Source organism: Molossus molossus, unplaced genomic scaffold, assembly GCF_014108415.1.
Source record: "Molossus molossus isolate mMolMol1 unplaced genomic scaffold, mMolMol1.p scaffold_m16_p_15, whole genome shotgun sequence".
In the NCBI taxonomy this organism is placed as follows: Eukaryota; Metazoa; Chordata; class Mammalia; order Chiroptera; family Molossidae; genus Molossus; species Molossus molossus.
The window spans coordinates 19301975-19315734 of NW_023425350.1; the positions used below are offsets into that span (position 1 = coordinate 19301975).

Here is a 13760-nt window from a genome sequence, read left to right on the forward strand (position 1 = left end):
CTCTATATATGAGACAGCTTTAGTTTTGGAGGTCAGACATATACTTTTTTGAAAGTATCAATTTCAAATGTACTGACAACTTGTTAGACCACTACAGCCTGTAAGAGGGTCACCTCTATGGTATTCAAGCTCTTATATCCTTTATCAGAGCCTGTTCTGTAGCCCTATAATTAAAGGTTGTTACATGCATCATTCTGAAATTGAATTTGGGCAATTATATGTATACTAACAAAATACACTTTTTTAAAATATCTTTCAGAATCATGGTGTCATGGAAGGGGATTTACTTTATACTCACTCTGTTTTGGGGAAGCTTTTTTGGAAGCATTTTCATGCTGGGTCCCTTTTTACCTTTGATGTTTGTAAACCCATCTTGGTATCGCTGGATCAACAACCGCCTTGTGGCAACCTGGCTCACACTTCCTGTGGTAAGTTACACACCAGAGAAGGAGACTCTCTGTACCAAAGTGGCCCAGCCTATTGATATTTACTTTGTTAGAGTCAGATTTAGTCAAGTGTTAGATTTAAGTCTTGCTTGCTATATAAGAGTTGCATTAGAATTTAAAGGCAATACAAAACCTAGGGAGAAATAAAAGTAATTTGTCCTTTGAAGTAAAACAACTAAGAGACATTTAAAAACTGAGTTTCTTTTATATTTTCATTAAACATTTTTTCTTCGTTGAGGTATGCTTTACATATAGCAAAATATACAAATCTAATGATAGCCCAGCTGGTGTGGCTCATTTGGTTGAGAGTCATCCCATGCACTGTGAGGTTGCCAGTTCGATTCCTGGTCAGACCACATGCCCAGGTTGCAGGCTCGATCCCCGGTGGGGGGGCATGCAGGAGGCAGTCGATCTGTGTTTCTCTCTCTCTCCCTCTTTGTCTAAAAAAAATCAATGAAGACATATTTAAAAAAACAAATTTAAAGATACAGATTGAAGAATTTTTCCTTCATTAATTTTATTTTGCATTTCCATTTGGTTTATATACAATGACAAAAATTAAGATTTAGATAACAAACTATTTTTTAAACTTATGATATTGATGTGATTGATTTAATTCTTCCCGGTAACCACAGAATTTAGGAATAAAGTGATTTTCTATGTGTGGGCTAGGTTAACAACATCTGTAAGGTAAAAGGACATATAAAATGTGTGGTATTGAATGCCAGGTATTCTCTGTAGGGTCAGTGCATACTACTTCCAGCACCCTCCCTGGGATCCTGGGCTGGGGAGTTCCAGGAGGACTCTGTACAGACCCCTCCCTTGTCAGGGACTGCAGAGGCTTTCCCCCTTCTCGCTGCGGAGCAGCAGTGCCTTCTCTGAACGGGGAGCGGCGTGTGTGCAGCGCCGTTACCTTGATTGCATACGCTGTATTTCCGGGGAGTTATGTTCTCTCTGTTTCCTGAGCAACACCTAGAACTTAATATTACTGGTCTACTGACTTATTATGATGGTTGTTATACCTGAAAAGAAAATGAGAAAAGAATCCTCTTCCTTCAGTTGTTGAAGGATCTTCTTTACCTCTTTCTTTTGAATTGAATTGTCTGTTTCTCCTCAAGCAGACTGCCACTGTTATATTTGTAGAGAGGAGACTACCGTGCTAATGATATGGACCCCTCAAGTAGAGCATGATTGGGAAATATTTCCAGACACAGTGGTGGGTGTACCTACTTTGATAGAGTAGATATTTCTTAAAAGTTTCCTGTAACTTTAATTTTAATAAATCATTTACAGTGTAGCCTTCTTTTCATATTTAAAAAGGAATCCTGTGATGAGTAAGTTTAGAAGTTAATTTGTTCCCTGATTACAAGATTAATTTGTTTTAAACTTTTATACAGATGTCTGTTTTATGAAATGTGACGCTGTTAAACTAAAAGTAGCTTTCTGCCTCTTTGTCCTTCCTTCCTCTTTCCTGTCTTCTGTATTTGCACTTAAAACGGTCTGTTCTACAAGCACAGGGAAAGGGACAGCATACTTATAGGTAATAAACAAGATATGAGGAGAAGAATAGAAGGTTTTGTTAAAAGGAAACTCAGAGTAAAAACCCCAGGGTAGTGATGATCAGAACTGCTGACCACCTCTTTGTCAGGTATTGTGCTTTAGGAGGATGGCTTCATTTCAGGTGCCACCATTGTCTCCATTTTACAGAAGAGGAAATAGAAGCTTTGAGAAATTAAGTACTTTGCCCAAGGTGATACACAGAAGCAAATTATTTAAGCACAGCTGAGATTAAACCCAGATTGTCTGCTGCCATTAGAGCCTTAAGTGATAGGATTGGTCAGGGTCACACGGAGCCTTAACAACTCCCCAGTGGTAAGAAGTTCACAGGTACCTCGTGATTGTTTCAAAAGGAGGAGGTTTGGAGTTCTTTCCAGCTATGGAATGCCTGCCTTGAGAAAAATATCTGAGAAACTGATAACTAGTAATAAATCAGGCTCAGTAATGTGATGATTCCCTCACAGTGGAAGAGGAAAGTTGGCAAGAAATAGTCATAGAAAACCTTCTCTTTTAGTAGAGAAGCCAAAGACACAGGTTAATGAAATACCTGGAACAAGGTACCTATTAGTAAATCTTTGTTGGATGAGTAGACAAACAGAAAAATGTTTCAAGGTCCAACTGCCCAAACTTTGGTATTAGAGTTAGGTTGGCTTCATAAAACGAATTTGTAGTGTTCTCTCCTCTATTTTTGAAAGAAATATTGTATAGTGTTCTCTATTTTTGAAAGGTCACACACACACACACATATATATTCTTAGTCATGGCTTAAAGATTACCTAATGCAACCTTAGTGTATCACAGTCTACTTAGAGTTAATATTTACTGCATCTTGTAAAATGTAAGAACCTTGTAATAGCATAGTGCATTTATTCTAACATCCTTTGTGCTGCGTTATCATATTACCTCTACTTACACAATTACCTTCATAATGCAGTTATAATTTTTTTGCCTTAAATAATCATCTTTTTAAAAAAATATGTTTTTATTTTTTTAGAGAGAGGAAGGGAGAGAGAGATAGAAACATCAATGTGAGAGAGAAATATCAGTGGGCTGCCTCTTGCACGACCCCTACTGGGGATCGAGCTGGCAATCCAGGCATCTGCCCTGACGGGGAACCAAACCGGGACCTCTCAGTCCATGAGATGTCGCTCAGTCCACTGAGCCACACCGGCTGGGCAGTAATCATGTCTTTTAAAGAAACTCCAAAAGAAAAATATAACCTCTTATATTTATTTAAATACTTTTCATTTCTAGTGTTCTTTATTCTTTCTGTATATTAGAGTTTCCATCTAGTGCCATTTCCCTTCAGCCTAAAGACCTTCCTTTAGCTTTTCTTGTATCGAGGGTTCCTGTAGCTGAATTGTTTTCATTTAATTGAAATTTTTCTTATTTTACCTTCACTTTTGAAGGATAGTGTTGCTGGCTATAAAATTTATTTTTTTTCCTTTTCATACTTTAAAGTTCTGCTGTCTTATGGTTTCCATCATTTCCTGTGAAAAATTAGCCATCATACATATTGTTGTTTTCCTTCAGGTAATGTGTCATTTTTCTCTGTTTTCAAGATTTCTCTCTCTCTCTTTTTTTTTTTTTTTTTTTTTAGCAATTTGATCATGATATATCTAAATGTACTTTCCTTTATGTTTAATTTCTTGTGTTCATTGGGCTTCTTAGATCTGTAGGTTAGTAAGTTTTCTCCAAATTGGCCACTAATTCTTCATACAGTTTTTTCTGCTTAATTCTCTCTCTCCTTTCCTTTTGGACTACAGTTATATATGTGTGTTAGATTTCTTATAGTGTCACACAGGATACCAAGGTCACTGACCCTTTCTTCTGCTATGTTCTTCATATAGTGGATTTATCTTCAAAATACTGTACTTTAAAATTCTAGAATTTATTGTGTTTTTTTTTTTTTGTTGGTTTCATTCCTTTCTTGAGGTTCTTCATCTATTTATTCATTATGACCATATTTTCCTTTAAGTCAGCTGGGTGGTAAGTCTAGTACCATTTCTGTCAGGGCTGAAAGCAGAAGTCACCCTCTTTTTTCTTTCCTGTAGGAAATACTTTGCACTGAATATTTGTACGATTACTATGTTATTGGTATGGAGCCTTCTTATTCTTTAAAAAAAAATTTTTTCTTTATTGATTTTAGAGAGAGAGAGAAAGGAAGGGAGAGAGAGATGGAAACATCAATGAGAGAGAACATCGATTGGCCGCCTCCTGCATGCCCCCCACTGGGGATCGGGCATGTAACCTGGGCATGTGCCCTGACCGGGAAGTGAACCAGTGACCTCTTGGTGCATTGGTCGACTATCAACCACCACTGAGCCACATCGGCTGGGTGAGCCTTCTTATTCTTTTAGGCAAAATTTTATTATCCTTTGTTAATAGAAGGATTTTTTGTTGTTGTTTGTTTATTTTGATTTTAGAGAGGTTGGAAGGGAGAGGGGAAGAGAGAGAGAGAGAGGTAGAAACACTGATCGGTTACCTTTTGTACTCACCCCAACCGGGTATCGAACCCATTATCCTTGAGTCACACCAACCAGGGCACTAGACAGGTGTTTTGTTGTAACTTTTGTTTATTGCAAAAGTAGTCAGCATCATCCCTGATGATTCAGCCAACAACTATTAAGTGTCCACCATTGCCAAGCATTTTGCTAAGATGTAATGATGAACAGGACAGATATGACCTCTGTCCTTGTAGAGATAATAGTCCTTCTACCTAAAGTATCTTTTCAGATTGCCGATTTACACAGCTTGACTACCTTTTCTGGCTTTCATTTGGCCAAACAACTACTTCCTTTGTTAGAGGACAGAAGTTGACTTTCCAGGCCATGAATTCTTAGAGTTGGATTTTTATATCAGCTTTAAAGATATAAAGAAGTTCAGCCCTGGCCAGTTTGGCTCAGCAGTTAGAGCGTCGGCCCAAGGATGAAAGAGTTGCGGGTTCGATTCCAGTCAAGGGCACATACCTCGGTTGTGGAGGCTGGGGTCATGTGGAATGCAACCAGTCGATGTGTCTCTTACATCGATGTTTCTCTCTTTCTTTCCCTCTCTCTCCCTCCATTCCACTCTATCTGAAAATAAATAGAAAAATGTCCAATGGATTAAAAAAAAAAAGATAGGAAGTTTAATGTTTCATTGCAGCCCTCAAACATATCACTTAATATAAAATATTCATCTTGTGGTATTGCATAGTCATTGTCACTCACTTATTTACAAAGTGAGTATCTCTCCATAAAATATTTATATTAAATAAAATAAGCATATTTTCAGTTCACATAAAATTAACTATTATGAGTAGGTTTTTTTAAAAAGTCATCTACAAATTGTCTAAATGTTCAATAATTCCATGTATAGTCATTAATAAAACCAGAAACATTTCCTTTTGAAAATGTTTAACTCTATTCAAATTATTTACATGTAAACTTTTTTATGTTTCATCATCTGTAAAACAAGAAATAAGGAAGTTAGAGTAGATGGTCTCTGAGATTCATTCCAGACTCAGCATTGTGTATAGGATTCTAAAACAAACACTTAGGTATATAACTTTTTGGTAACAGTCAAATTTTGATCCTATGCTTCATTTTCTTAATGTCATCAGTTTTCCACAGTATATAATCTTTTGCTTATGTATCTCATGATTTTGGCTGAACTTCTCTACTAAAACCTTAAGAGTTTTGAGAATTTTCTTGTAGTTATTATGTCAGTAAAAATCATTGTAGTTGTAACGATTTACAGTGTCAATTAGATTTCCTTGGAGAGCCAATATAAGCAAAGTGCTAATTGGTACACACATTGATTTCACTGTCGGCCTTACTACTTTCTAGTCATGTAAATCTGGCTAAGCTTCTTAGCCTCTCTAAACTTCTCTTTCTTCATCTATATAAAAAATAGGGAGTACTAATACTATCTAAATACCTCAGAGAGTTATTGTGATGACTCAATGAAGTGATGATATAGTCTTTTGAAGTATGTAGTATGTTTGCTCCTATATTCATTTTAAGGCATAGGCTAAACTACTATCAAAGAAAATGTAAAATACAGTGTCTTGAATAAGGTAGAACTTTGTTTATCCTCAGGTCCAGGTGGGCAGGGTAGCTCTGCTCCCTAATATCATTTAAAACCTAAGATTCCTTCTACCCAGCCTGGCAGAATATCCTCTTCTTCATGGTCAGGCTGGTCACTTTGTCCCTCTCTGCACTTGGTGGGGCGGGTTGGAAGTCCAGAGCAGGCTTCTTTTAGACCAGAGAATTACAAGGTGCACATATCTCTCTTATTCACCTATTGAAGAGAACAGCTAAAATATGTAATAGAATCTGGGAAATGTAGTCCTTTTTTTTCCTTTTTTTCCTGAGCAGCCATGCACATAATTAAAATTTATTGTTCTGGAAGAAATGCTGGATTTTACGGGACAAATTCTGCCATAGCTTTTGCTACTACTAGTACCATTATTATTATAGCAGAATTACATTACATTATACATCTATTTACCTTATACAACCCCAATTTCATATACTAGGATGGGTGAGGGAAGAGTGAGAGAGAAAAAATTTTTAAATATAGGGCTCCTCCTGAACCTCCACTTCATGTGGGATGAAATGGGAAATGTGAGTGGTCCTGTGCTGAGTATGATTTGTGTGTTTAAAACAATGAGCAAGCCCTGGCTGGTTTGGCTCAGTAGTTAGAGTGTCGGCCTGCGGTCCAGAGAGACCTGGGTTCGGTTTCCACTAAGGGCACGTGCCTCGGTTGCAGTTTGTCCCCGGCCCTGGTTGGGTTGTGCGGGAGGCAGCCACTCAATGTATTCCTTTCACGTCAATATTTCTCTCCCTCTCTCTTCCTCCCACTCAACTATCTGAATAAAAAGTGGAAAAATGTCCTCGGGTGAGAATAAAAAAAACAAACAAACAATGAGCGAACCAGTCACTTCATCTGGTGGTCTGCTGGAGAAACCTGGTCCAGCATTCGGAGAAAAGGCTGAGCTGGCTGGACTCATTGATAGTGTGCTGGTCTCTCTGAGATTTCCAAAGGTAATTTCACCTCTTGCCTTATTACCTGATTCAAGAACTTAACACATAGACAAGAGTCAATTACCATCATAGTATTATATTGTTATATATTTGAAAAAACTTCTATTATCCAGCTATTTAACTCAGTGCCTTGCTCACTAGTAACAGCTTATCAGGCGGGGAGTCTCCCAATTAAGAAATTTATTGATGTCAAATCCCCTATAGCTAGGTTACAGAAAACTGATGTTCTGGTTTTGAGATGGTAAACATCTCTGTTTAAAGAAATGGAGAAAAACGTTCAGGGTGTCTTTTATGACTGTTTATTTTATACTTTTATAAGGTACTAAAGGAGTTAGCAAATAGGTCATTTTTTTATTTAGAAGGAATTCAGTCATTTCCCCCCCTGTGGTACATGTATTTTATTTTTAGCAATACCAAACAGTTAAAAATAATTTTTCACTAAAAATAAATTAGAGTAAATGCACTTAGACTAGTTATTGTTCACAGAAATAATCACAAAATGATCACTTTTGTAAGCTGCTCTTGTGCATTAAAATTATTTCATTGACAAGATTTTTCTTGCTGTACTGTTTTTAAGGAGCACGTTTTCTGTGTTAAATGAGGTACTATAGTAAAATCTTTTAGAATCTTAGATGAAACTTAAAGGCCACCTAGTCTAACCTTTATCTATGTGTGCAAAAATCCTTCTTAGGACAGTCTGTCGAGTGACCCATTCGGTCTCTCTTGGAACATTTCTGTAATAGGTAGTGCATGTCTTTGTTTGTTTGTTTCAGTTTTGGACAGTTCCATTCAATATAAAACTGTTGGGGTCAAACTTTGCACATGCCCAGAACAGTTTTTGCTTTTCAAAATGAAGTCTTTTCAACCGTCCAATTGTTAGAATTACCTGGGATTATGAAAATTACTTAGAGTTCTGTCCTTTCACCATAAATCATGACTTAGGAATTTAGAGGTCATTCTCTAACTCCCCACCTAAGATACAAGTCTCTTTCACAGCCTGCTGATTTCATTCCATTCCTGGAACAAAACAGGTGTTCAACAAGCACAGATTAGTGGATATATTTTCTGTCTAGACTTCTTCTCTTAAGAAAGGAGGTGCTCAGTGTTTGATGAATGACTTGGGATTGCAAGGCCTTAAATAGCTAAGGATTTGAGGAGCCAGGCCGAAGCTGAGTCTCAAGGCAAAACAGATGATGAATGTCACATAGTTGTTCTTACCTCAGATTTCATAAAGCTGCATTGAAATGATACATAAGAGCACAGGGAAAAACGTATTTTCTGTGATCATGAGGGGAACCTCTCATTTTGATGTTTTTTTCATACATGATGGAGCTCTTGGAGGTAGTAAATACTGGTATATAAAAGATCCTCAGAAATTCTGTATTTCTAATTCTAGGAGAACTATTTGTTCAATTTGGTAAAAGTCATGAGAGTTGTAGCTCTTAGTTCAATAGAAGAAATAAAGCATTAAAATTTTTTTATAAGATTAGTTTCTTATTGCTGAAAGTATCTTCTATATTAGAAATAGTACAAATATGAAAAAAATGAGAATAGTGTCCTTTTGTTTTAACTTTTAATCTGTATTATTTGAATTCTGGAGTTCTTTATAGACATTATAACTTTATCTCTGTGTGGTGCATTTGCTATTCTGCCTTGCAGGAGCTGTAAACATTGTTGACTAGATATGTCTTGTCTGGTATTTAAAATGATTAATGTGAGCTTCAGGTCGAGGCTGCCTAAAAGGTTATATATAACTTTCAGGCACATTTTGATAGAGTGCTATATGGTAAGGGAGAAAATGTCATATGATATGTTCCTGACAGTCTGGAATTTTTTATTTTGACATTTTTCATGATGAAAAGCAAAAGATTGTTTTGGGGATCCATAGAAAACACATATTAGAAATTGAACATAAAAGGTTAGAGTTGAGGTTTTGGGTTTATAAGCTTATTATTTGAAACTCTTTTCTATACTACAATATAATTAATAGTCAACTTCCTCTTTGTACTAGTTAAGGGAAAGGTATCCTGTATTTCAGTTCTTCACAAATCTGAAAAGTAGATCATATTGTAAAGCAGGAGGGAGCGGATTCGAATTAACCTTGGATGGTGAAGACACGCATATCCTCTTGGCTAAGACATAAAATTTAGTGCTTCATTTTGGTAGTTGATGGTTCTTTGTACTTACAAGTAGATATTTCTTACTGTGGGTCCAAGCCTAGAGGTCTCTGCCGTGATTCTGTCTATCATGAAATCTCTGGGACTTAACTACCCAGAGACTTTGGAGTAGGGGTTATAACTATTTGAATACTTATGGACTCTTGAAAATCTGATAAAAACTATAGGTAGTTTGCCTAGCAACGTTACCTGTGTACAATTTCAAGAAGGGTACATGTTTATTGACCTCTTGAAGGCCATCCTTCTCGGGCTTAATAAATGCCAGGTTAAATATCCAGGCCCTAAAGTGAATCTCAGCCAAGGGAAAGTAACTTAATGGGGACCTGTGGGATATTTATAGCTGTGTTAGCCCAAATGATCTTTTTTCACTCTGTTAAGATCTTAACACTTTGACTCTGTATGTCTTTGGATGTATAACATTTCTCACTTCTGTTTTTTCCTTTAGCTAGTATTTCTTTTAACCCTTTTTTTCTTGATCCTTTTTATTCTTATATTTTTGAAATCCTAGTGTTCTTTTGTATCATGTTCTTTTAAAAAGTAGCTTTTTGTGTGAAATATAGCAAACACGCTGAAAACATGTTATTAATAAAACATAAACACTTTAATAAATAATTTTAAAGTATAACTATCATCCAGGCCAAGAAATAGAACATTGCTAGCCCTCCAGCAAGCTACCCAGCTTCCCAGTCACGGCACCCTCCTGTTTGATGCAAGTGCCCACTAACCTGACTGGTGAAGTAGTTGTTTCCTTGCTGTTTGTAATTTTACTCCCCATCTATTTACCCCTAAAATATCTTAGTTCCTGTCTGTTTCAGAAAGTTTTATGTATGGACACTTACTGTATATATACATATTTGTTTGCTTTTCTTCTGTTTTTCAACATTATGTTTGTGTGTTAACCACATTATTGTAGATACCTATACTTCATTTATTTTTATGTTGTATCATAGTCCATTGCATCACTGTACAACAGTTTATTTCCTACAATTTGATCAAGGTTTTCATGTTATTGACAGGGAACTTCTTATCTTTTATCTGCTTTGGATCAGTTTTCTCTCCATTAATAGGGAAGTCAAATAATAGTGATAGTGAAGTCAAATATTAACTAGTAAATTTATTTCATGTAAATTGTTTGGGGATTGAAATCAGTAATTAGGTTTTCTTATTATCTGTTATGTCTCTTTCAAGAACTCCAGTCTGTAATATACTTTTCTTCTAAATAGTTTATACATAGTATATGCTGGCCATCAGAAAAGTTCATCTAAAATTTCAGCAACTATTTTTGCATTTTGTGTGTGCAGCACTGTTACAGATACTAAGGCTGCAGCATTCTAGTAAAAATAGTTATATTTTATTCTTTATATATTTTTAAATAAACAGGTACGTGTATTTGTTTTTTAAAATATCATAGTTTAGAAGGTATGAAATAAAAAGTTTGACTTTCTCTTTCTTCAGCCCTTTATCCAATATTGACTTTCTTTACTATCCTTTCTATAAAAGAAGTAATAATCTTATATATTTATAGCCTTAAGAAAATTACACAGTGGAATCTTATATGCTTTTTTCTTTTTAACATACTACCTTCAAGATTTTAATGAAAGTTAGCATTTTTTAATTAGGAAACTGCCAGAAACTTTAATTAGTAGAACTAAAAATAGTAACAGTGCCTTTATATTCTTCCAGATTAACTTTTTAAAATTTTTATTTATTATAGAAGACTCATGGGAAACACTGCTTTTGATTTATTTACTTATGGGAAATCATAACTTTAATTTGTTATATATCTATTTTGTTTTTGCCATAGGCATTGCTGGAGACCATATTTGGTGTAAAAGTGATTATAACAGGTGATGCATTTGTTCCTGGGGAAAGAAGTGTTATTATCATGAATCATCGGACGAGAATGGACTGGATGTTCCTGTGGAATTGTCTGATGAGATATAGCTACCTCAGACTGGAGAAGATTTGCCTCAAAGCCAGTCTCAAAAGTGTTCCTGGATTTGGTAGGTTATTCACAAATTAAGTTGTTCATTCATTTTATGTGATTTACCCACCTAGAAAAGAAGAACTTACTAAACTCCGCTGATGTATTAAAGCCATTGCCATTTATTCTTCACTAGCCTTAAAACAGCCACCAGTTTCATTTTTTCTTAGTGGATCATAACAGACTGCTCTATTTGAATCTCTTGAAACATCTTACGTTGAGGGAATAAACTATTTTCAAAAAAGTAGATATGATTCCAGAGGGACCAACTGTAACTTTTTTTTTTAATCCGCACCCGAGGACATGTTTATTGATTTTTAGAAAGAGGGAAGAGGGAAAAGGAGAGAGAGAAAGAGAAACATTGATTAGGTTGCCTCTCATATGCGCTCTGACCAGGGATTGAACACATAACCTAGGTATGTGCCCTGACCGGGAATCGAAATGGTGACCTTTAAGTGTGTGGGATGATGCTCCAGCCAACTGAGCTATACCAGCTGGGGTACTAGTTCGGTAACTTTTTTTTTTTATCCTCACTCGAGGACATTTTTCCATTTTTTGCTCAGATAGAGTGGGAGGGAGGGAGAGGAAGAGAGAGAGAGAGAGAGAGAGAGAGAGAGAGAGACATCGATGTGAAAGGGACACATCGAGTGGCTGCCACCCGCACGACCAACCAGGGCCGGGGGTCAAACTGCAAGCGAGGCACATGCCCTTAGCGGGAACTGAACCCGGGTCTCTCTGGACCGCAGGCCGATGCTCCAACCGCTGAGCCAAACCGGCCAGGACTTAGTTCGGTAACTTTTTATTGCATGTCATGCTTATGGTAATTTATGCCAGAAACTGGCTTGTGCTGATGAGGTACTTGAAATGAACTGATACATTCATCTAATAAATACAAATTGAATACCCATTGGTTCTAAGCATTAAACTAGGTGCTGGTATTTTATTTTTATATATGTATTTTTTAATTACAGTTGACATACAATATTATATTAGTTTCAGGTGTACAACATAGTGATTAGACACATATATATAACTTACGAAGTGTTCACCTTGATAAGTCTAGTATCCACCTAACACCATGCATAGTTATTACAATATTATTGACTATATTCCCTATGCTGTATGATATATCCCTGTGACTCTTGTAACTGCCAGTATGTACTTCTTTAATCCCTTCACCTTTTATACCCATCCCCTTAGACCCTGCCATCTGGCAACCATCAGTTTGGTCTCTGTGCCTGTTTGTTTCTGTGTTGTTTGTTCGTTTATTTTTTAGATTCCACATATAAGTGAAATTATATGGTATTTGTCTTTCTCTTTCTGACTTATTTCATTTAGCATAATGGCCTCTAGGTCCATCTGTGTTGTCACAAAGGCTAAGATTTCATTCGTTTTTGCGGCTGAGTTATATTCCATTGTATTATGGACCACCTATTTATCCATTTGTATATTGATGGACACTTAGGTTGCTTCAGTGTCTTGGCTATTGTAAATAATGCTGCAGTGAACACAGGGGTGCATATATCTTTTCGATTAATGTTTTGGATTTTTTTGGATAAATATCCAGCAGTGGAATTACTGGGTCATATGGTAATCTATTTCTAATTTTTTGAGGAACCTTCATACTCTTCTCCATAGTGGCTGCACCAATTTACATTCCCATTGACAGTGTACAAGGGATTCATTTTCTTTACATCCTCACCACACATGTTGTTTGTTGATTTATTGATGATAGCCATTCTGAAAGGTGTGAGGTGATATCTCTTTGATGTTTTTTTTTGTTTATCCTCGCCCGAGGACATTTTTTTGTTCAGATAAAGTGGGAGGAAGAGAGAGAGAGAGAGAAACATCGATGTGAAAGGGACACATCGAGTGGCTGCCACTCACATGACCAACAAGGGCCGGGGACAAACTGCAACCGAGGTACGCACCCTTAGCGGGAACCGAACCTGGGTCCCTCTGGACCGCAGGCCGATGCTCTAACCGCTGAGCCAAACTGGCCAGGGCTTATTGATGTTTTAATTTGCATTTTTCCGATGACTAGTGATGTTGAGCATCTTTCCACATGTCTATTGGCATGTACTCTGCCGAATTTTTAATTAGATTGTTTGGTGTGTTGTTTTTTGTGTGTGTTATGTTGTATGAGTTCCTTCTTTTTTTTGTATATTCCCTATCAGATGTGTCATTGGCAAATATCTTCTCCCATTTAGTAGGTTGTTGTTTTGTTAATGGTTTCCTTTGCTGTGCAAAACTTTTTAGTTTGATATTGTCCCATTAATTTATTTCTTCGTTTGCTTACCTTGCCCAGAGGAGACATTTCTAAAAAAAATATTGCTGAGAGCAATAAGGAAATCCTGCCATTTGTGACAACATGGATGGGCATTGAGGGCATTATATTAGGTGAAGTCAGAGAAAAGCAAATACATATGATCTCACTTACATGTGGAATTAAACAACAAAGAAAATACTGAACTCAGGTGCAAAGAACAGATTGGTGGTTGCCAGAAGCCAGAGGTTAGAGGGTGGGCAAAATGGGTGAAGGTGGTAAAAAAGCACCAACTTCTGGTCA

At 36.5% G+C, this 13760-nt stretch overlaps 1 protein-coding gene across 12 annotated transcripts in view; it reads left to right on the plus strand.

Moving 5' to 3' along the window:
* LCLAT1 (lysocardiolipin acyltransferase 1) overlaps positions 1 to 13760 on the plus strand; it is a 187003-nt gene that overhangs the window by 65771 nt on the left and 107472 nt on the right. For 11 of the 12 annotated variants that reach the window (XM_036262195.1, XM_036262192.1, XM_036262188.1 and 8 more), the window contains exons 2-3: positions 260 to 428; positions 11012 to 11210. In XM_036262195.1, the coding sequence (XP_036118088.1) occupies positions 264 to 428; positions 11012 to 11210 (364 nt within the window). In that variant the 5' untranslated portion in view covers positions 260 to 263. Of the gene's footprint in view, positions 1 to 259; positions 429 to 6867; positions 7031 to 11011; positions 11211 to 13760 lie in introns of those variants that run through there. The other variant, XM_036262196.1, reaches the window with a different exon arrangement.